Raw genomic sequence first — 22,617 nt, forward strand, 5'->3', positions numbered from 1 at the left:
TTGTATACACTGAAGCCAAATTAATTCAAAATTATCGAAACCTCAGTACAGCTTTCAATAGGTTTTCTATCAGCTGTGGAAAAGCTTGCCCCCGGAAATAGAAAATTCAAAAGTTGAGTTGATGTATTAATGAAAGCAACCATAGGAAACTTGTACACTCTTCCCTTCCTGTGCGTGATAGGTCAGCCGGTATATGCATGCGTTATAGTGCTATTTACATACAACAGGAAATGCTACAAGTTCATCAATGAGGATAAAGTGGAGCAGGGAGAAAAGTAAAGGAATAGAATTCATTCTGATTCCAGTAACAGTCACTGACCTTTGTTTATTCCAGGAAGCATGATCATAATTACAGTAACATCTGAGTTTGCTTTTCAAACTACTATCAGGTTGAGAGATGCTCTTGATTCCCAACTGGTGGAAATAGTACAATAGGGCAATAATACAGTACATTTCCTAACCCTTTTTAAAAAAGCAACTGAAAGGTTAGTGTTAACTTAAAAAGGTTAGTGTTGACTTAAAGGGTCTGATTAAAACACCCACAGAAACAACCAACTAACCTATACATTCAGCTATAGGGATTCTGCCTATTAAGACATGGCAATAAAATAAAAGTGTATAAACAAACTTTTTTTTAAATCAGTACATTGTTCTGTCATCTCTTCCACAGGAACTTGTCGTTCCTTTTCCACAGTGCTGCGTTCTCTCGTTCCTCCCCTCCCCTGGGCTTGGCCCTGAGCTTGGTGCTCAAACACACCCTCTCCACCTCACTCAGGTCCGTCAGCCGGTTGATACTTTCCTCGTTCCCCTCGCTCAGGATGTCCCAGAAGTCTTTGCGGCTTCCCCTCGGCCTCTCGGTGGGTCGCGAAGGGGGTGTCACGGGGGGGGGGGGCGCGGCACCGGGCGGAGGGGGAATGCGCGAGGGCGGGGCTGATGCCTGGCGATGGCAGTGCAGCGGCGGCATGTCTGGGAGGGGTCGTGACTCGGGTTTTTGGGGACCTTTGGTCAGCGGTCCTGCGTTTGGGCTTGAGCAGGTCGTCCAGGATGGAGGTGTCGCCTATCAGCTCTGAGAGGAGGAGCTGCTGGCCGGGGCTCGAGGGGGGCTGAGGGGTCTCTCTCTGCCGCAGGATGTCCTCCCTCCCCCCGGGGGAGACCAGCAGGCCTCTCCCCCCTCCCTGCTCGGGGGCAGAGGAGTTAGCCTGGGTTGGACACCCATGGCTGAGGGCAGAGGAGGACGGAGTGGGTCCAGGGTCTCCGTCCCTCTGGTCCAGGTCCTCCCCGGGGCCCAGAACCATGCTCCTACCACTGGCACGCTCTGGGCTGGAGAGACCAGCCGCCCTGGAGTTCCGAGAACCGTAACCCTCTTTCTTTCTCTTCGCCCCTACTCTGGCCTCCCGGCGCCTCTCGTCCTCCTCTTCCTCGGGGAACTGGGCCGCTCTCTGAGGTAATACAAAACTGGTTGTGGTCCTATCTGCTGTCTGGGGTTCTTGCTCTAGAACCGCTCGGTGGTGGGTTCTTTTAAAGGTCTTTTTGTTTCTGGGTCTAGAGGAGGAAGAGGAGGAGGGCTGTGCAGTCCTCTCGGGTGTGGGCTGGGCAGTCACAGGTTCTGGGTAGTTCTCCCTGATGATGGTTGCTAGCTCGGTGCCCTGGGAGGTGTAGAACTGTCGTAGGCGGGCCAGTCTCTGAGCCGAGGTGCTCCTCAGAACCTCCTGGGCAAACTGACGGACTGACTCTGCTCCGCACACAGCCGCCATTGCCTCCAGCTGCTGCCTGCAACACACGCACGCACGCACAGACACACGCACAGACACACGCACACACGCACGCACGCACGCATGCACGCACACACGCACACACCGCTTAAGCTCCCTTCCTGTGTAGCAGCAGTCATTAAAATGTGGCAAAGCCAGACTGGGGCACAGAAATAGTTGTGTTAGGCCCTGGTGGTGCAGCTCATTACGAGGTGTTCCTAGCATTTGTGGCTTTCATAGGAAAAACAAATACAGCAACAGTGGTAGAAAAAAAAACTTGAACCGCTGGATTTAAATCCTTTAACAGCAGAGTTAATTGAGGGGAATAGAGTTGCGAAATGTGTGTGTGTGTGTTTGTTATGGGCTAAAATAGGTCTTTCCCTGGAGAGATAGAGTGAGGCCAGGGTGAGAAGATGAGAGGGAGAGTGTGTTAGGAGACAAGTAGTGTGTGTGTGTGTGTGTGTGTGTATGTATGTGTGTGTCGGTTTGGAAGACCCAGGGGCCAGCATTATGGGCAGTCTCAGGAGAGCTGTGGTCTTGGATGGGGAAAAGGCCTGTACTGAAACAGTCTGAACACAACTGGGTAATCACTGGCAAGATGCTGGGAAATGGGTGGGAGGGATACTCAGAGGTGGTCCTGACACACACACACACGCTCATACACACACACACGCTCATACACACACACACACACACACACACACACACACACACACACACACACACACACACACACACACACACACACACAGTGCCCCTTAGGCCCAGATGGGGGCGCCACACCCTAGCTCTGGAGGGTTCTGGTCTGGCCATCTGCCCTGCTCTACCGGGAATGTCTCACCCTCCTCCCCTCCTCTCCCCCAGCCCCCCTTCCCTCCTCTCTCATATCTTACCCCTCTTCTCTCCCTCTCTCTTTCCTCTCTCTCCTCGTCCCCCTCCTCTAATTTCTTCCCTCTTTCCCCATTCCCTCTCCTCTCTCCTTTCTTCCCTCTCCTCTGTTCCCTCTCCCCTCCTCTCATCTCTTCCCTCTCCTCTATCTTCCTCCTCCACTCCTCTCCCCCTCCACTCCTCTCTCCCCTCCTCTCCTCTATCGTTGTTGTCTCTCCTCCTGTCCCCTCACCTGCGCATGGCTCCGGGGGTCTCTCCAATGATGAAGGTGGTGTGTGTGGTGGGGTGGACGCTCCGGGCGGTGTGTGTAGCTGGGTGGTCGGGGGAAGGCCTCTCCCCCGGCCCCTGCCCTGCTGCCAGCCCCCATCCCGCCTCGGAATGGGCCTGGGGGGCAGTCTGCTCACACTGGGGCTGTAGCACGCACGCAAACAACAAACATGTTATTATAACACAAACTTATGTGTGTGTGTGTGTGTGTGTGTGTGTGTGTGTGTGTGTGGACCAGAAGCTTGTCTAGGTTCGGGGGGACATGTACCTCTTGGCTCTCCAGCAGCTGATTGGCTGGGAGCTGGGAGTACCTCTTGTGTTCGAACACGTCTCGGAGTGCGGCCCGGCTGATTCGCTCCTCGGCCTTGCTCCCGCCCACCACCCGCTGGTTGGAGTGGGTATAGACAACCTCCTGTACGCAGCCTGAACACATGCGCGCGCACGCACGCACGCACACACACACACACACACTTTATGTTGTGTTTATCACTACAAACTTTCCTTTAGAAAGTTTACAATTATTTTTAGGCTATTGCCTATCTGTTCTATGTAAAGAAATTGACGCTCAACCTTACCTAGAACATGATCTATGGTTCCTTGGGCTGCTCTGACTGTGTGTGGAACATCATTGTTCTTCAGACCGGTGAAAGAGACAGCCGGTCTGTCCGTCTGTCCAGGCCTGTCCATCTGTCTGGCTGCTCTGGGCCCGTCTGTCTGTCCAGGCCTGTCCATCTGTCTGGCTGCTCTGGGCCCGTCTGTCTGTCCAGGCCTGTCCATCTGTCTGGCTGCTCTAGGCCCGTCTGTCTGTCCAGGCCTGTCCATCTGTCTGGCTGCTCTGGTCCCGTCTGTCTGTCCAGGCCTGTCCATCTGTCTGGCTGCTCTGGTCCCGTCTGACTGCAGGGCTGCAAGATGGCCGCCCAGTACAGGCCTCCCCTTCCTGACAGGACAGTGTTTTTCATCTGAGGAGCTGAAGGACGCGATGTCCTCTGTGTGTCTGGACCTGGCTCTGGGTCTGCCCCTCCCTCTCGGCGCGGTCGGTCTGCGCTGTAAGGAGGGCCCTGTGGGCCTGGTCATCACCTCCATATCCAAGTCCTCGGACTCGTCCGAGTAAAACCCCGGCCACTGCATGCTGGAAACCGCGGCTCTGGCGTTGAAGGGTCTGCCTCCGTCCGAGGACGAGCCTGAGTCTTCATCATCCCGGACCTCCTCCGCCATCATCCTCCTCTTCCTCCTGCTGCTCTTCATCCCAGCGGCAGAGCCCGGCCTCTCTCCCCGCGCGTCGTCGTCGCTCCCTTCGTACACCGGACCGCGGGCCCCCTCTCTGCTCCGTCCTCGTCCTCCTCCGCTCCCTCCGTCGGAGCCGCCAGACACAGGCCGGTCACCCTTCCCTCTCTGCAGGGCGGCGCTGCTCCCCTCCTGCCTCCCTGGGTCTCCCGCAGCCACCCTGTCCCCCTCGCGGTCGCTTCCTCCTCCTCCCCTGGACTCCGGCCCCTCTCTCACCCCCGGCCCCAGCAACAGCCGGGAGAAGCCGTGCTGGAGGAGACTCCGCAGCCCAGGGGAGGTGGAGGTGGACACTCTCTCGGGCAGTTCGGGGGCCTTCCTGCTGCTACCCCCCCGCTCCTCCTCATCATCCTCGCTGCCACTGCTGAAGTCCAGTAATTTTCTGGGGGGACGCGCTGCGCCCCGGGTTCCCTTGTTGGCGCCCCCACTGCCCGGCTCTGAGGGGGATACTCCTGGAGCCTCCCCGGGCTCCTGAAACACACACACACACCATGAGATCAAGTCAAGATTGATTTTACAGTGCGTGATCGCAGAGTTTCCATTGACTTTACAAAGACAAAACAGATGGGTAATGATGGATGATATCACAATTAGCTACACTACAGGCCTCGCCATCTATCAAGTATTCCTCCTCGGAATGCTAAAATGGCTGTAATGATAAATAATCTGAATATAAACATGCTCGCAGGCCCGCAGTCATGACTTAATGAACAGTTAAACAATATGACACACAGCCGAACATCCGCGGTGGCTCGGAGAAGCTTGTGAGAGCGCCTTTATGGGCGAGACCACCTACAGCGATACTAATCTTATGAAATTTGCCAACCAGATGACTCTTCCGTATGTGTGTGTGTACATTATTGCACCCTGGTGTATGTGTGGTTGTTAAAGTCTGAATGGCTATGCAGCCAGATCTATAAAGGGGACAGCGTGTGAATGTGTGTGCCTGTGTGTTTCAGTATATAGAATGGAGCTTCAGCTGGGAACTGTGACAGCAGATAAGGGGCATCACTGTGTAAATAAATAGGCCAGATAGCTAGCCTTCAGTGTGGTCTGCTGCTTCCATTACAACAAGGTAGTTACAGCCATCTGTTGGTGGACACACTATCATAAAGAGAGAAAGAAAGAGAGAGATGGGAGGAGGGAAGGCAGAGGGGAGATGGAAAGAGAGGGGGATTTGGTACAATGAGAGATGGAGAGAGAGAGGGGCAGCAAGAAGACCATGTGTGAGGTATCCCCGCTCTTTCACGAGGGAATGAAGGGATGAGTGGGCCGTCTGAGAGGCAGAGAAGGGTGGGAACGACGAGCGCCTCCTGTCACGGTCCCTGAGAAAGAAAGAGCTTCTCACGCTCTCTCTCTTCCTCTCCTCCTCCTCCTCTTCCCCTGTGTGCGTGCTGGCAGTCATCACTCCCACCTCCACTCGGCCCTCCCGCTGCGAGGAACACACACGTTATACTCACACAAACACAAACATACACGCTCTGCAACCTCGTCACGATTGTGCCACGTGCTACGATCGGTCGACGTGATAAGGGGCTTCCCTGACCTCCAGTATCTGGCGCGTGAGGCAGGTTCCCTGGGTCTGCAGCCTGAACAGGTTCCTGACCCCAAACAGCTCCCCCTTCTGGCCGTCAGCGCCCTGCACCGCCTCGAAGTAGCGCCGGGCGCTCTCCCTGCCAACCACCGAACACTGCAGCTGCTGCAAGGGAGGAGAGAAGATGGGAGAGAGAGAGGAGGAGAAAGGAGGGAGGGAGGAGAAGGTGAACAAAAGGGCATTGTTGCAATGGCAGTTGGACTTAAGCAGCGGTAAAGGTGACGCGTTTTAGAGAAGTGGCGTCCTCCCAAACGGCGGACAGAGACGGAGGAGAGAGCAACGGTGCCGCACCTGCTTGTAGATCTGTCTGAGGTAGACGACCTCCTCCACCGTCCCCAGAGAGATGAGTCTGAGCACAGTCACGTCCCGGCACTGGCCGATACGATAGGCCCTGGCGGACACGCACACACAGAGGGAGAGAGCAGGGTTGGGAGAGACCATGTGGAGCAGCGGCATGTCCATTACTGGAAGAGAAACGTTCAGAATACAGCATAGGCTCGCTGCCCACGCCATCCACTGTAAACCACACAAGCAATGTGGCTGGCCAAGAGAGTATGTACTGCAGATAGAGCAGCCCTCACCTGTCTATGGCCTGCAGGTCGTTGGCCGGGTTCCAGGTAGGGTCGAACAGCACCACCACATTGGCCCCTACAAAGTTGAGGCCTAGACTCCCGGCCCTGGGAGTGAAGAGAGAGAGAGAGAGAGAGAGAGAGAGAGGGAGGGACGGAGGGAGGGAGGGAGAGAGAGAGAGAGAGTAGAGCTAGCCATGGTACTCACATGGTGAAGATCAGACAGAGGTTGAAATCCCTGTGTGTGTGTGTGGGGGGTAGGTACTCACCTGGTGGAGACCAGGCAGAGGTTGATATCTCTGTGTGGGGGGGGGGTCATGGTACTCACATGGTGGAGACCAGGCAGAGGTTGATGTCTGGGCAGCTGTTGAACTCATTCACTATCCCCATCCGGTCCCGGGCCTTGGTGTTGCCGTCCAGGCGGCTGTAGTCCAGGCCCTCCGCCATGCAATAACTCTCCAGAACATCCAGCAGCTTCAGGGTTAACACAGTCGGAGGGAGGGAGGGAGGGAGGGAGGGAGGGAGGGAGGGAGGGAGGCAGGGAGGGTGGGTGGGTTGGTTGGTTGGTTGGTTGGTTGGATGAATGGTTGGATGGATGGATGGATGGATGGATGGATGGATGGATGGATGGATGGATGGATGGATGGATGGGTGGGTCGGGTGGGTGGATGGATGGATGGATGGATGGATGGATGGATGGATGGATGGATGGATGGATGGATGGATGGATGGATGGATGGGTGGGTCGGGTGGGTGGATGGATGGATGGATGGATGGATGGATGGACGGACGGACGGACGGACAGACAGACCGATGCTTTAATAATCCCAGAGGGGAAATTCCTTGGCTGTAGCAGTACATAAAACACATAAGCACAGTAAAAACAGCACAACAGCCCAATAAGGGCATTAGAAAGGCACAATCAGTACCATTTACAGTAAAAACAATTAAACCAGAGTGTAAATATCATCTCAGCTGTACCAGTCAAATTCAACTCACTCCAAGGTGGCTCAGGTCCATGGCATCCCACCAGTCAGGGGATGCGCTGAGCAGTCTGATGGCACCTGGTAGGACGGACCTACCGTAGCGCGCTGTGGCAGAATCAGTCTGCAGATGGAAGTGCTCCTCTGCCTAGTCTCAACGCCAGACCCATGAGAGTTCTTTCACTGATGCATTACATGAGCTACGCTAACTACATTACTGCATGCTGCAGATCTCTCTATGAGTCTGGGACACTTCATGCAAAGATCTAGTCATCAAATCCTGACAATTCATTGGTACTGAAACGCCGGAATCCCGGCGACACCAATCAGTAACAACTTTCTCGACCACCCAACCTGACCCCACTCATCCAACCTGGGCTAGCATCTCTCATTTGCTGCTACAACCAGTCACTCTTTCAACTTTGACCTGTCGATACTCCCTCAGAATACCAGTGTATTGTAGTATGCGGAGCGCAGCGTCCATGATGGCCCTCAGTATAGAGGGCCTTATAGAGACTTTTCCGAGAAAAACATCTCTCCTGCTACCACCCTACCACTCAGTCTGTAAACTAAACATCATTGCCATGGGCAGCAGGAGGGGGGTTGGATGGGTTTGTCCTTGAGAGCGGAGCCCTCCAGCTTTGACACAATCAAAGCCCGCTGTTAGATGACATCATTGACACTTTCCTACTGGACACACTAGACCATTTCAGATCATCCAACTCTCACACGCCCCTCCCTAAAATCACTTGAAAGCACACACTACACACACTGCATGCCTACACACACACACACACACACACACACACACACAAACACACACACACACACAGTGGAATAGAACGAGTTACCTTGGTGGACAGAGAGAAGAGCAGGACTTTGTCTTTCCTCTGAACATAATGTCTGAGCAGCTTCTGAAGGACCTGCGATCGAGGGATGAGAGATTTGATTGAATCAACCTAAATACATATGAACAATATATCAGTTATTAACCCCCAGCTACGTACCTTCATCTTGCCACTGTACATGGGGTCTGACATGGCCTCAAAAGACTTGTGTTTGCATCCCTGCACAAAGTCGGGAAACATCTGGAACACCTTCTCACAGATGGCACTCACATACTTCACCTAAGAAGATCACGAGGAGATGTATTACCAAGTTACAGTAGGTACAGGAGTAGTACACACAGTGTGATATTAGTGGCATTTACTAATTCCCAAATGTGTCATTTCTGTCAGAGATAGAAAAAAAAAAAACTCTACTACTTGCTTTTAATCATGATTGAACAAATGAATATGACTTGTTCAGTCACGTGTTCAGTAGAACGCTCACCTGTTTTCTGCTGATGCCTGCTGTGGTCTGCAGCAAGGCCACGTGATTGGCTACCTTCCTTAGAATGGCCAGGTAGCTAAAGTACAGGACTCTCATCTCCACGCCCTCAGAGTTCACCTGCTTAACACATTAACACATTGTCAAATCAATATTGAAACCGTGTCCCTTCCTTCCTTGTTGAAAGGGTTAAAGGTTGAATAGGCGACTGACCTTGTAGCAGCATTTCCTGCGCGTGCGTCTGCTGCCACAGTCACACATGTCCGAGGAGCGCAGCAGCAGAGTAACGTCCTCAGTCTCCAACACTGTCCTGTACACCGTCTGCTGGAAGTCTGTCAGCGAGCAGTACACCACCTGCACGTCACGGGGGACACAGTCTCACACATGGGACTAGAGCTAGGAGACGCACTGACCAGAAGACCCAGGGGATAGGTCAGAATGGGATTTCTTATTAACTAAGGGGGAGGTCAGGTCAGGTCTTTGGTTATTAATGGATTGTCAAATGGAGAATAACTAATTTTGTTGATAAGATAAGATAACTGATAAGATAAGATAACTGATTTTGTCTAATAAGGTTGAATTGACATGGATGGACTCTCTGTAGCAACCTCCGTCTCAACCTACCCTGTCATCCTTCTTGGGTAGCTGTTCACTGATCAGAGCCTTGGTCCGCCTGAGGAACCAATGGGAAAGCTTCTTGGCCAGGATCTGGACCGCCTTCCTCCCTGAAGCTAGGGAGCGTTTGGTTGTGCTGTGTCTCTGGCCCTGCTCGATGGGATCAGAGAACTTGTTCTTGAAGTGACTCAGGCTACCAAGGCAACCAGGGACGGCCCTGGGGAAGACAGCACAAATGTAAGGTCAATCTACAGCAAGGCAAAGAAAATCTAGCCAGTTACACTTTCATGAGAATATACTTATATCATAGAAATGTTAAATGTTATAATGACCAGTCATCTACTAGTGTGATAATGTGCCCCATCTTCAGTATGAACACAACCTACCAGTCCATGACACACCAGAGGTCGTCCAGGTTGTTCTGTAGGATGGTGCCGGTGAGGCCCACTCGGACCCGGCACCTCAGGTCCTTCATGGCCTGGGTGATCTGGGAGTTGGGGTTCTTGATCTTGTGGGCCTCGTCCACTATCACAGCACACCAGTCCACACTGGAGATGGAGAGGGTACCTCAGTACACATAGTGGATTTACTAAGCTACAGTACACAATGTACAGGCCCAATGAGATCTGATCATAGCACTTGATTACGGATGATGGAACTCAGTGTCTTATCTTACTGTCTATAACCCCACATTACAGTCTAAGACCCACATTTGGTTCTCCTAAAAGTGACAGCTGAGTTAGCTGGCTACCCCAGCTTAGTCTTTCTGAGTGGTCTGTGTCTTATCTACCTATTGAACTGGTCCAGGCAGAGGCGCAGGGTCTCGTATGTGGTGAGGGCGATCTCGGAGCGGCCCCGCATCACCTTGGCCAGCTCCTCCTCCTTCCGCAGTCCGTGGACCACCACCACCTGGAAGTAGGGATGTAAATTTTAGGCATTTTTCTTTATGGATAATTGGTAATGTTAACGATCAGTTAATCGATTAATTCAATAAAAATGCTATAATAATATTAATAAAAATCGTTTTTGTTCCTCAATCAGTTTTATTATTTTCTCATCAACATTCCGCAATCAGTTTCATTCCTTTCTCAACATTAGGAATTAGGTTATTAAAATGAAAATAAAACATTAACTTAATATTCCTCCAAAATGAACTTGGTAAGGAAAAACTGTAACAGAACGAATTATTCTTTTATTCTAACGAAATCTGCACATCGGACATCCCTACTAACACAGTACGTAAAGCTGACGGGACACATAGGTCGCAGTTTGGTAAATTTGCGACGGACCTAGTTGACACCTAGCTGACACGTGCCTATACAGTCGCAAAATAACCAAAATAACTGACCTCAAGGAGACTGTAAGGCAACGTAGCGTCACTGCTGCTTAAATCCGTAACTACGATGTAATTAAATGACGTGACAATGCTGTTACATTACAGTCCCACCCTGACTTTATTGGAAATGTACATTTGTCACAGTGGGTCAGAACATTTGTAAATTACTTAGGTTTTAAAATAAATTTTGAAGTCATACAGTTACAGAATTGTAATAATGAGGCGAAATCCTGCATGTCTGTTTTGTGTGTAATTTCTAATTTACAGTTAATATTAACACTAAAGATTTGCAGTCTAGGCATAATAAAAATAATGATAAAAAATATGCCTACGAATAAAGTCCTAATTTTGCAACCTAAATGTGAGCAATTAACGCTGAGCAGTGAACGTAAAACAAAGAATGCAAGGCATTGGTCTACTTTCTTAGGTGACACAATTGAAGAACTAGACAAACAAGTAACACACTCTGGTACAGTAGGTGGCGGTATGCACATTTAAGTTGTTTGTGATCCGCCACTAAACCCAGCGAAGAAGACGACGACGGGATATCCTTCCGTTTTGTTTGAAACAGAAACGATTGAGAAAGACCAACACGCCAGTCTTTATCCCCGCGACAACACAGATCCTGTAAATATCTCAATTTCAATGTATACATAGCTAGCTATGTATTTTGGTATCGTCCCAGATAAATGACACCAAAGTTATGTGCAAGCTACCCTTTTGTAATGATTATCTATATGCAGATGCTCTCTTTCCAATATTAGCTAACTAGCTAGCCAGCTAACGTGATTAGCTTTTTTCTGTACATCATGGCTAGCTAAGTAGCCTACGTAAAATTACTCTGTCGCAATGATTGTTATAACTTTCGCTTTTGTGTAATTGTAGCTTAAATTGTAATGTTGGCTTGGCAACTTGAGAATATTTCAGTTGTGTACACTATAACTTTGGTGAAGTGTTGTCGTGGGCCATTGCTTCCTAATTACGGGCAATGATGGAGTCTTCTCGAGTCTAGCAGACTTGCTCGAGCTCCTGCACGTTCGTACCGTTTCATCGCTTGGGATAAAATGGGATAATTAGCTTACTCATTGATTTCGCATAACCCACGACACCGTTAGTAGGTGTTCGTTTTTAGGCATTCATTTTTCCGAAGTTAACATTAACAGAATACTAGAAGCCCCGACAACGGAGCTAGGCTAGCTAGCAAGATTTGTTATAGCAGCCATCTTGTTTTTTTTGGTTATAGCAGCCATCTTGGTGGTTTTGGGATGTGATTGTTATATATATACATATACATGTTACATGTTATATATACATATATACTCTTAACTGTTGATATGGTTGCTCATGCCGTCAAACGGGTAAAGAATTGTGTACTACATTTTCACTCACATACAAATCCAAATTTTGCATAATAGGTACTCATGATGTGGACTACTAATATAGTGTCTTGCAAAATCTATTTAATTACTGAGGGTGAAGGGTGGTAGACATGTTGCCTTGTTCCTCTACTTGTTCTTGTTAAGAAAGATCAGCATGTCGACATGTTCGGGGTTGAGTTCTATTAATACATCCATGGTCGGGAGTGGAGCCTGGTAACAAGCAGTCCAGCGTAGAAAATACCCTCTCCGATGGCACTGATGTCGCGGGAATGCAGAGGTAGGCCTACTGGCGTGCTAACTGTGTCAATCTGGGGAGTCTCGTGGCGTTAACGTCCCACCAGTCTTCCGGATTTCTATCCAGTTGTTGGGGCATGTCGCGTACAAAGTTCTCAACCATGACAAACAATGTCCATGTTGCCAATAGCAGGAGCGGCTGCGTACTGCTCGCCCAAAAGGAGAGCCATGGCTGAGACATTACGCACAGCTGCAGCTTCAGCTCCCGTTGCTGGCTGAGCGTCTGCATCGAGAAAGCAGAAGGATGAACTGCGCTTACCTCATAGAGAGTCTACCTTCATATTTTCTGCTTGTTATGTGCACATTTAGTTATGTAAAAACGACCACAAATCATCACTATGAATTCTGTAAAGTGTCTCCCTGAAAATATTGCTTGGCGATGCCTCGTCATTGTATTAGAATTCCATATTACTGTACCAACGTTACTGTCCATAGGAGTTGGTGGAATGGGAGTTAACGTAGCCCCCCTCCAGGATTCCAAATTGCAGCGCTATCGTCCAAATTAGCAACCCAGTTTAAAACCGACCCATCGCCGCTAGATTTGAAAACAGGAATTGTTTAGAGGACACTTTGAGCTACAAAGAAAGCTAAATTGTTATCACCAAACGTTGTCTGGTTATATACATTTCAAGGGCGTAGGTTTGGTTTCGACATTGGTAGGGACTATATAACAGTGTAGCCTGCATACACACTTTTTTGCTGGGGACGAGAGGTTAAACCTCTTAAATATTAATATATTTATGAAATTGAATAATACCAATACAATGGACCTCATTCCTGAACGCAGTTAGAAGAAGTTAAGAAGAAATTTCTGGGACAATTCTGGCATTCCTGAATGGTTTCTTATCTCGGATTTGTTCTTATCTAAGAACAGGATTTAAGAACGCGGAAATGCAGTCATAGGTAAATAAGCACTAAACTCAGTCGCTATACTCAGACTCAGCACAACAGCACCTTATATTCCATAGTCGTCAGAATGGACACATCTACATTCTGTAAATACTGTAAACATGTGAATATCCATAACTAAAATATATCACATGGTCCTACATAATATAGATATAGGGCATATCAAGATCCATAAGTAGCCTAATCATGCATTTAACTAAACTGTAGGCTACAATTCAATCTGCTCTCAGCACATCCCATCCCTTTCATGTAGGCTATATATTTTGCATATTGTATTAAAAGTCCATATATACCGTCTTGTTTTCTTTTGTTATTTTGTATTGGTTTGTTTCACCTTGCCTTGCTTAGTGTGCACGTTATGAGAGCCAGCAGAGAAACATCTTACTGCTCATTTTACTGGTATGTTGCATGTGATGAATAAAACGTCGAATTTGCACGTGAACTTGAACATCAATCATGTCAATTGGGAACGTCTCAACTTTTTCCGCGCTGTCTGGGGATTTTGTGTGCACACGACCCTGTAGTAAGGAGCTGGCGGGGCGTTTATGTATGCAACTTCAGGTGTACGAGAACGCGCATTCAACTTAAGAAGGGGAGCACAGCTGAGAACACTTTGGCGGTTTAGGAACACATTTCCACCCATTCATGAATCCGGCGGGGATCTTTCTTAGGGTTGGTCTTACGAAGTTCGTAAGAAGACATTTAAGAAGACACTTAAGAAAATGTTCAGGTATGAGCACCAATCTTAGTGTATCACATCCTGCCTGCAGCTGCGTCCCTCCACTCTCTCTCTCTCGGTTGCTGCTGCGTCCCTCCACTCTCTCTCTTGGTTGCTGCTGTGTCCCTTCACTCTCTTTCTCTCGGCTGCTGCTGTGTCCCTCCACTCTCTCTCTCGACTGCTGCTGTGTTTCATGCATAAAAATGATTTGATTAAAATTGAGATTTTCATTGGAGTTTTAGACTGACATTCAACTCATAAATTGATATATCTGTCCATTAGGGGAGTCACAAAATACCAGACAGCAGGAGGCAATACTAATTGTGGAATTCCACAATCCTGGATACCCAATTCGAAACCATATGTGACGGGTAGTACCATACCGTCCCTTTAAGACAAAGCACACTAGGCAGGCGGGGGGGGGCAGTCCCAAACCTGATATTCCAGGTGTGTTGGGGATGAATGTCATGCAGGAGTGTTATGAGGAGTTGTTTAGTCAGCATGGCTTAGGCCTTATTGATCTCCCCACCGTGAAACAGTTTGACACCTGGCAGCGAGCATTATTGCATTGCCACCATGCTCAGTTGAGAACTGAGTCAGAGAATTTAGGCTCAGTCAGGGTCCGGGGGAAGAGGGGGTTAAGGATTTCAGGGGGTAGTATGAAACTAGTGGCTACGACTTGTTCGTCTCGCCATTCTAATTCTCAAGGCTCTACCTTGTTTGAAACCTCTCCTGAGGGCCTTCCCAGTGGCCTTCTACTCTCCCCAGCAGTGGTCAAGGTGGTTGAGGGTACAGCTTATATCCCCGTGGTAAATGTAGGGAACACGGAGGACGTCTTATTCCCCCGAACTGCCCTTGGGACCCTTGGGTCCAAGGGAAGGGGTGGCCACTGTGTCTGCCCACACCGTAGAGGAAGGTTCCACGTTGGCCACCATTGAGGCCATTTACTTCTCAGGTCTTAGTGAGCATGAGCAGGGAAATGTAAGGTCTTTGTTGTGCAACTACCAGTCTGTGTTTTCCTCCCATGAGGGTGACTTGGGTTGCACCGACCGGATTTCCCATGAAATACCACTCCTAGATGACGCACTGGTGCGCCAGAGGTTTAGGCGTATCCCCCCTTCACAGTATGAGGCTGTTAAGGACCACATCCACCAGCTCCTTGAGAGCCAAGTTATACGTGAAAGTAGTAGCCCTTATGCCTCTCCTCTCTCTGGTTCTAGTAAAGAAAAAAGATGGCAGCCTGCGTTTGTGCATGGATTATAGAGAGTTAAATAGCAAGACCCGGAAAGGATGCCTTTCCTCTACCCCGCATCGAGGAGTCCTTGGATGCACTATCGGGGGCTCGCTGGTTCTCGACTTTAGATCTAGCAAGTGGGTACAATCAGGTCCCAGTAGCGGAAGCAGATCGAATGAAGACTGCCTTCTGCACCCCCTTTGGCTTTTTCGAATTCAATAGAATGAGTTTTGGCCTTTGCAATGCACCAAGCACCTTTCAAAGGTGGATGGAGAGAATGTTTGGCGAACAGCACTGCCAATCTCTTCTCCTTTATTTAGATGACATCATTGTTTTTTCCGCCACAGTGGATGACCATCTGCGTCATCTCGATGTTGTTTTGGGCCGGTTGCAAGAGGAGGGGCTGAAGGCTAAATTTAGAAAAGTGCAGTTTCTTGAGGAGTGAGGTGAGGTACCTAGGGCATGTGATTTCCTGTGATGGTGTGGCAACAGACCCTGACAAGATTTCCGCAGTCGCTAATTGGGCACTCCCGAAGCATGTGTCCGAACTGCCGTCATTTCTAGGCTTCGCCAGCTACTATAGGCGGTTTGTGGAGGGCTTTGCCCGATTGGCCGCTCCCCTTCACCACCTAGTCGCAGAGATGGGGCGGACCAAATCAAGGCGAGCCTTGGGTGAAGGGTGGACTACTGAATGTGAGCATAGCTTCCAGGAATTAAAAGCCAGGTTAGTTTCAGCCCCTGTCTTGGCCTACGCTGACTTTTCTCTCCCCTTTGTTCTTGAGGTAGATGCTAGTTACAGCGGGCTTGGAGCAGTCCTTTCCCAGGAACAGGGAGTGAAAGTGAGGCCAGTGGCCTATGTAAGCCGTGGCCCTAGGCCCACCGAACGCAATATGTCTAACTACAGTTCGATGAAGCTCGAATTTTCTGCCCTAAAGTGGGCAATGGCTGAACAATTCAGAGATTATTTGTTAGGCCATAAGTGCGTGGTGTATACAGATAACAATCCGCTTAGCTATCTCACCACTGCCAAGTTGGGTGCTCTAGAGCAGCGTTTGGCTTCCCAGCTGGCTGCTTTTGATTTCACCATTAAGTATCGACCAGGTCGTGCCAATGGGAATGCCGATGCATTATCCCGCCAATACCAGCAGGAGGACCCCTTGGTCACCCTGCAGACACTGGTGCCGGGAACTTCTCTCCCAATACCATTGCAAATTGCTGCACAGGCAGACATGCTCCTTCAAGTGACCCAGTCCGCCATCTCTGTCCTCCCCACATATTCAAGTGTTGATCTAGTGGCCTTGCAAGCAGCTGACCTGACTGTTAGTGCGTTCTTGGGGTTTTGGCAGAGGGCCAAGGGCCCAAATCGGCAAGAAGCAGCAGCTTTCTTGGTCTGTGCTGGAGATCCTCCGCCAGTGGGGTAGGATGGTGGAGGAAGATGGGGTCCTTTACCGATGCGTTTCCCGGCCTGATGGGGGAGAGGAGGTGCGCCAGCTGGTGCTGCCGGAGGTGCTCAAGGCAGAGGTGCTAGGGCAGCTCCATGATGCCCATGGGCATCAGGGAGTAGAGAGAACCACAGAGCTGGTAAGGCTGCGCTGCTATTGGCCAGGAATGCTCAGGGACATCAAAGACTGGTGCCAGCGGTGTGAGAGATGTACTTTGGCCAAAGCCGTGCAGCCAAAAGTGCGAACGTCCATGGGACATCTCTTGGCCTCATGACCAAACGAGATCTTGGCTATAGATTTCACATGCCTCGAACCCTCTGGTGATGGCCATGAACAAATTTTGATAATGGCCGATGTTTTTTCTAAGTATACGCAGGCGGTCCCCACTAGAGACCAGCGAGCCCCTACAGTGGCACGAATACTGGTTCAGGAGTGGTTTTATTGCTTTTGGGTCCCAGCCCGGATCTGATCAAGGTCGAAGTTTTGAGGGTGATTTGATCCGACAGCTTTGTCAGTTATATGGCATCCAGAAAACTCGCACTACACCATACCACCCACAAGGAAATGGGCAGTGTGAAAGGTTCAATCGAACCTTACATGATCTCCTGAGAACCCTGCCCTTTGGGCAAAAGAGGAACTGGCCTAGTTATCTTCCACAGTTGATGTTCTCTTACAACACCACAGCTCACCAGTCCACGGGTGAGTCACCCTTCCTCCTTATGTTTGCTGCCAGTCGATTTCCTGCTGGGCAGAGTGGAGGAGCCAACAAATGGCAGTGTGCATATCTGGCTCCAGGAGCACCAGAAACGTCTACAAACGGCCTACAATGGGGCTAAGGAGCGGCTTCGGGTGGCGGCCGAACGCCGTAAGGTGAGACACGATCATCAAGGGGTAGATGGAGGGCTGAAGGTAAACCAGTGTGTGTATTTACAGGACCGTAGCATCAGAGGTCGGAATAAGATCCAGGACCGGTGTGGCCCCACCCAGTACCGGATCATCCGAGCCCCGGAGGAGGGTGGTTCCGTTTATACAGTGGAACCTGCTGATGGGCCTGGCCAGGTAAAGCATGTCAATCGGACACATATAAGACCTGTCCCTGCAAATCCCTCTGCCTTGATTCCCGGTGCTGAAGAATTGCCGGCTTGGGATGAAGGGGAGGAGGAGGAGGCAGACCTCTGGGCATGGAGGGAAATTGTACCATCAGGTCATCGACCGGTGGGACCCTTGGCCGTACCCCAAACCTTAGTCTGCCCTCCCCCACCTCCTGACTTGCCTCTACTTGAGGACCATCAGCCTGTAGAGCCAACAGTCCGTAGGACCACCCGTAGTACTGCAGGCTGCCACCGTAACATCCACCACCTACCCAGGTCCACTGTGGCCTTGGACAGTGGACTTAATCAGCGTTAGGCCTGCTGTAGTTAAGTGCTCTAGGGGTGAAGTAATTGTATCACTGGGACGACGATTGAAAAGGGGGGGGTAGATTGTGACGGATTGTACCGTACCGTCCCTTTAAGACAAAGCACCCTAGGCAGGGGGGGGGGGGGGAGCTCCCAGGTGCTTAATTTCACCTGTGTGGATTTGTGGTCCATTGTTTGCTCTGTTTGGGGTGCTGACTGGTTGCAAGCGGTAGTCGGCCTGAGGGGTGCTGCTGTGCTGTCTGGGGCTTAGTGTGCTGCTGGCCTGCCCACAGTGGTGTTCTGCCTGAGGGGTGCTGCTGTGTCTGGTCTAGGGCAGGTCGAGCAGCTTTTCTATATGTTAGTATATGTTCAGTATATGCTTACTGTGGACATGAGGCTAAGTCCCTTGTCAATGTTAAGGCAGTGTTTGGTGGCCATTTGGGGCTGCCGCCCACAAGGGTCTGGGGCTATACTCTGAACTGATCGAGGTAGGCATTGGTTTCCTAAGGGCTCTCCAGCTGAATGGTGATAGGTGTGCATGGTATATAATGTATGTGTATGTGTGTGTATGTATGTGTATAGGTGGTAATTTATGTAGAAATGTATGTTTGGACAAAATAAATAAATACATTATTTTATACTGGGAGCTACGTCCTCTGCCCTTCATTTGATTGAAGACCTGTGTGTGATAGAAGAGTAAGTCCCAGGGTGCAAGGCCCTGGGTGGCGTTGTCGTACACCTACCACATGCCACACATAGTTGGAAAAAATCAATGAATACTAGCCGATGGGCTATTAGCTATAGCTTTATCAAACCCAGTCTGTGCTAGACGTAATGCTAATTTTCGCCATATAAAACTCCCATTAACTTATGCTAAAAAATGTCAGTGATATTAAAGTTGTAAGTTTTGATATGAAAATAAATACATTGTGTTAGCCTGACAAGGGTTCTTGTTACAATTATAGGGGAAACTGAATACTCATACGGTAACGTTATCTAGAGGAGGAGCCAGCCTCAGGGCAGTTTTTCTTTTTACAAGCCCGTCCCTGTGTAGCCTGTTTTCTTACAGTTATTAGCTAACGTATACTTGCTAACTGGAATCTTATAATTTTCACTATATTGGCCGGAGGGTGTTTTAAATAAAGTAGTGTATGATAAAGTTTTTTTTTTTTTCCAACTATGGTTTCGAATTGGGTATCCAGGATTGTGGAATTCCACAATTGGTATTGCCTACTGTCTGGTATTTTGTGACTACCCTAATGGACAGATATATCAATTTATGAGTTGAATGTCAGTCTAAAAATCCAATGAAAATCTCAATTTTAATCAAATCATTTTTATGCATGAAACACAGCAGCAGTCGAGAGAGAGAGTGGAGGGACACAGCAGCAGCCGAGAGAAAGAGAGTGAAGGGACGCAGCAGCAACCAAGAGAGAGAGTGGAGGGACGCAGCAGCAGCAACAACCGAGAGAGAGAGAGAGTGTGGAGGGACGCAGCAGCAGCAAAAGTCGAGAGAGTGGAGGGACGCAGCTGCAGGCAGGATGTGATACACTAAGATTGGTGCTCATTCCTGAACATTTTCTTAAGTGTCTTCTTAAATATCTTCTTACGAACTTCGTAAGACCAACCCTAAGAAAGATCCCCGCCGGATTCATGAATGGGTGGAAATGTGTTCCTAAACCGCCAAAGTGTTCTCAGCTGTGCTCCCCTTCTTAAGTTGAATGCGCGTTCTCGTACACCTGAAGTTGCATACATAAACGCCCCGCCAGCTCCTTACTACAGGGTCGTGTGCACACAAAATCCCCAGACAGCGCAGAAAAAGTTGCGACGTTCCCAATTGACATGATTGATGTTCAAGGGCACGTGCAAATTCGAAGTTTTATTGGTCACATGCAACATACCAGTAAAATGAGCAGTAAGATGTTTCTCTGCTGGCTCTTATAACATGCACACTAAGCTTAAGCAAGGTGAAACAAACCAATACAAAACTAGTGCTGCGAGCAGCAGTGAGCGGGCCCTCGCACCCCACGCGTGTCGGGGTGCTGCGCCGTTAAAAGGCTGTGCTATTTCGGTGTGCAGTACTGAGAGAAACTTCCTGTCACCAGTAGGTGGCGCTCTAGGCGTGACTCAATACCGAAGCATAGATGTGTTCAGGACGGTACCTTGATGAAGCGTGAGAAATGTTGAGTAAATCGGATAACGTATGTAGGAGTTATGAGGACTTCCTGTTTCACCAGTAGGTGGCGCTGTAAGTGTGACTCAATACCGACACATAGATGGGTTCAGAAGGCCACCTTCATGAAGCATCAGCAATTTGGTGCAAATCGGATGATGTATGCAGGAGTTATGAGGACTTCCTGTTTGACCAATAGGTGGCGCTATACGTATGACGCAATACTGACACATAGATGTGTTCAGGACAGAACCGTCATGAAGCGTGAGCTATATCGGACAAATTGGATAATGTATGGAGGAGTTATGAGGACTTCCTGTTTCACCAATAGGTGGCGCTATAAGTATGATGCCATACTGAAACATAGATGTGTTCAGGACAGAACCGTCATGAAGCGTGAGATATATCGGACAAATTGGATAATGTATGGAGGAGTTATGAGGACTTCCTGTTTCACCAATAGGTGGCGCTATAAGTATGACGCAATACTGACACATAGATGTGTTCAGGACACAACCGTCATGAAGCGTGAGATATATCGGACAAATTGGATAATGTATGGAGGAGTTATGAGGACTTCGTGTTTTACCAATAGGTGGCGCTATAAGTATGACGCAATACTGACACATAGATGTGTTCAGGACAGAACCTTCATGAAGCGTGAGATATATCGGACGAATCGGATAATGTATGGAGGAGTTATGAGGACTTCCTGTTTCACCAATAGGTGGCGCTATAAGTATGACGCAATACTGACACATAGATGTGTTCAGGACAGAACTGTCATGAAGCGTGAGACATATCGGACAAATCGGATAATGTATGGAGGAGTTATGAGGACGTACTGTTTCACCAATAGGTGGCGCTATAAGTATGACATATGCTGACATATAGATGTGTTCAGGACAGAACTGACATGAAGCGTGAGACATATCGGACAAATGGGATAATGTTTGGAGGAGTTATGAGGACGTACTGTTTCACCAATAGGTGGCGCTATAAGTATGACGCAATACTGACACATAGATGTGTTCAGGACAGAACCGTCATGAAGCGTGAGATATATCGGACAAATTGGATAATGTATGGAGGAGTTATGAGGACTTCCTGTTTCACCAATAGGTGGCGCTATAAGTATGACGCAATACTGACACATAGATGTGTTCAGGACACAACCGTCATGAAGCGTGAGATATATCGGACAAATTGGATAATGTATGGAGGAGTTATGAGGACTTCGTGTTTTACCAATAGGTGGCGCTATAAGTATGACGCAATACTGACACATAGATGTGTTCAGGACAGAACCTTCATGAAGCGTGAGATATATCGGACGAATCGGATAATGTATGGAGGAGTTATGAGGACTTCCTGTTTCACCAATAGGTGGCGCTATAAGTATGACGCAATACTGACACATAGATGTGTTCAGGACAGAACTGTCATGAAGCGTGAGACATATCGGACAAATCGGATAATGTATGGAGGAGTTATGAGGACGTACTGTTTCACCAATAGGTGGCGCTATAAGTATGACATATGCTGACATATAGATGTGTTCAGGACAGAACTGACATGAAGCGTGAGACATATCGGACAAATCGGATAATGTTTGGAGGAGTTATGAGGACGTACTGTTTCACCAATAGGTGGCGCTATAAGTATGACGCAATACTGACACATAGATGTGTTCAGGACAGAACCGTCATGAAGCGTGAGATATATCGGACAAATTGGATAATGTATGGAGGAGTTATGAGGACTTCCTGTTTCACCAATAGGTGGCGCTATAAGTATGACGCAATACTGACACATAGATGTGTTCAGGACAGAACTGTCATGAAGCGTGAGACATATCGGACAAATCAGAGAATGTATGTAGGAGTTATGAGGACGTACTGTTTCACCAATAGGTGGCGCTATAAGTATGACGCAATACTGACACATAGATGTGTTCAGGACAGAACTGTCATGAAGCGTGAGACATATCGGACAAATCGGAGAATGTATGGAGGAGTTATGAGGACGTACTGTTTCACCAATAGGTGGCGCTATAAGTATGACATATGCTGACATATAGATGTGTTCAGTACAGAACCGTCATGAAGCGTGAGATATATCGGACAAATCGGATAATGTATGGAGGAGTTATGAAGACTTCGTGTTTTATGGCGAAATGTCAAACTTTGGCGGGGCGCCACGGCAAGGGTGTTTGGTGAAAACTCAATTTTTTTGATAACTTTTGATCACAAAGGTCTTAAGATGAAGCTGACCGAATATGAAGTTGATCGGATGAAATCTGTAGGAGGAGTTCGTTAAAGTACGAGGCATGGAAATGGTAAAAACAAGGGAAAATGGCACATTAAGAGCAAAATGGCGGACTTCCTGTTGCATGTTGGGTATAGCTCCAAGAGACATTTCAGTGTGTCTCGATGAAATACATATGCCCTCCGAATTT

General features: G+C 48.8%; 1 protein-coding gene across 1 annotated transcript in view; it reads right to left on the bottom strand.

Moving 5' to 3' along the window:
* Nucleotides 1-440: 440 nt before the first annotated feature.
* ercc6l2 (excision repair cross-complementation group 6-like 2) overlaps nucleotides 441-22,617 on the bottom strand; it is a 29,068-nt gene continuing 6,891 nt past the window's right edge. Inside the window, 17 exon segments of the mRNA XM_084456852.1 lie at nucleotides 441-991; nucleotides 993-1,770; nucleotides 2,872-3,050; nucleotides 3,175-3,329; nucleotides 3,482-4,658; nucleotides 5,245-5,619; nucleotides 5,734-5,886; nucleotides 6,073-6,172; nucleotides 6,363-6,458; nucleotides 6,679-6,824; nucleotides 8,185-8,256; nucleotides 8,341-8,460; nucleotides 8,666-8,782; nucleotides 8,876-9,016; nucleotides 9,287-9,494; nucleotides 9,664-9,825; nucleotides 10,068-10,186. Coding sequence (XP_084312978.1) covers nucleotides 656-991; nucleotides 993-1,770; nucleotides 2,872-3,050; nucleotides 3,175-3,329; nucleotides 3,482-4,658; nucleotides 5,245-5,619; nucleotides 5,734-5,886; nucleotides 6,073-6,172; nucleotides 6,363-6,458; nucleotides 6,679-6,824; nucleotides 8,185-8,256; nucleotides 8,341-8,460; nucleotides 8,666-8,782; nucleotides 8,876-9,016; nucleotides 9,287-9,494; nucleotides 9,664-9,825; nucleotides 10,068-10,186 — 4,434 coding nt within the window. The 3' untranslated portion in view covers nucleotides 441-655.

This window comes from Borostomias antarcticus, assembly GCF_949987555.1.
Source record: "Borostomias antarcticus genome assembly, chromosome: 23".
Lineage (NCBI taxonomy): Eukaryota > Metazoa > Chordata > Actinopteri > Stomiiformes > Stomiidae > Borostomias > Borostomias antarcticus.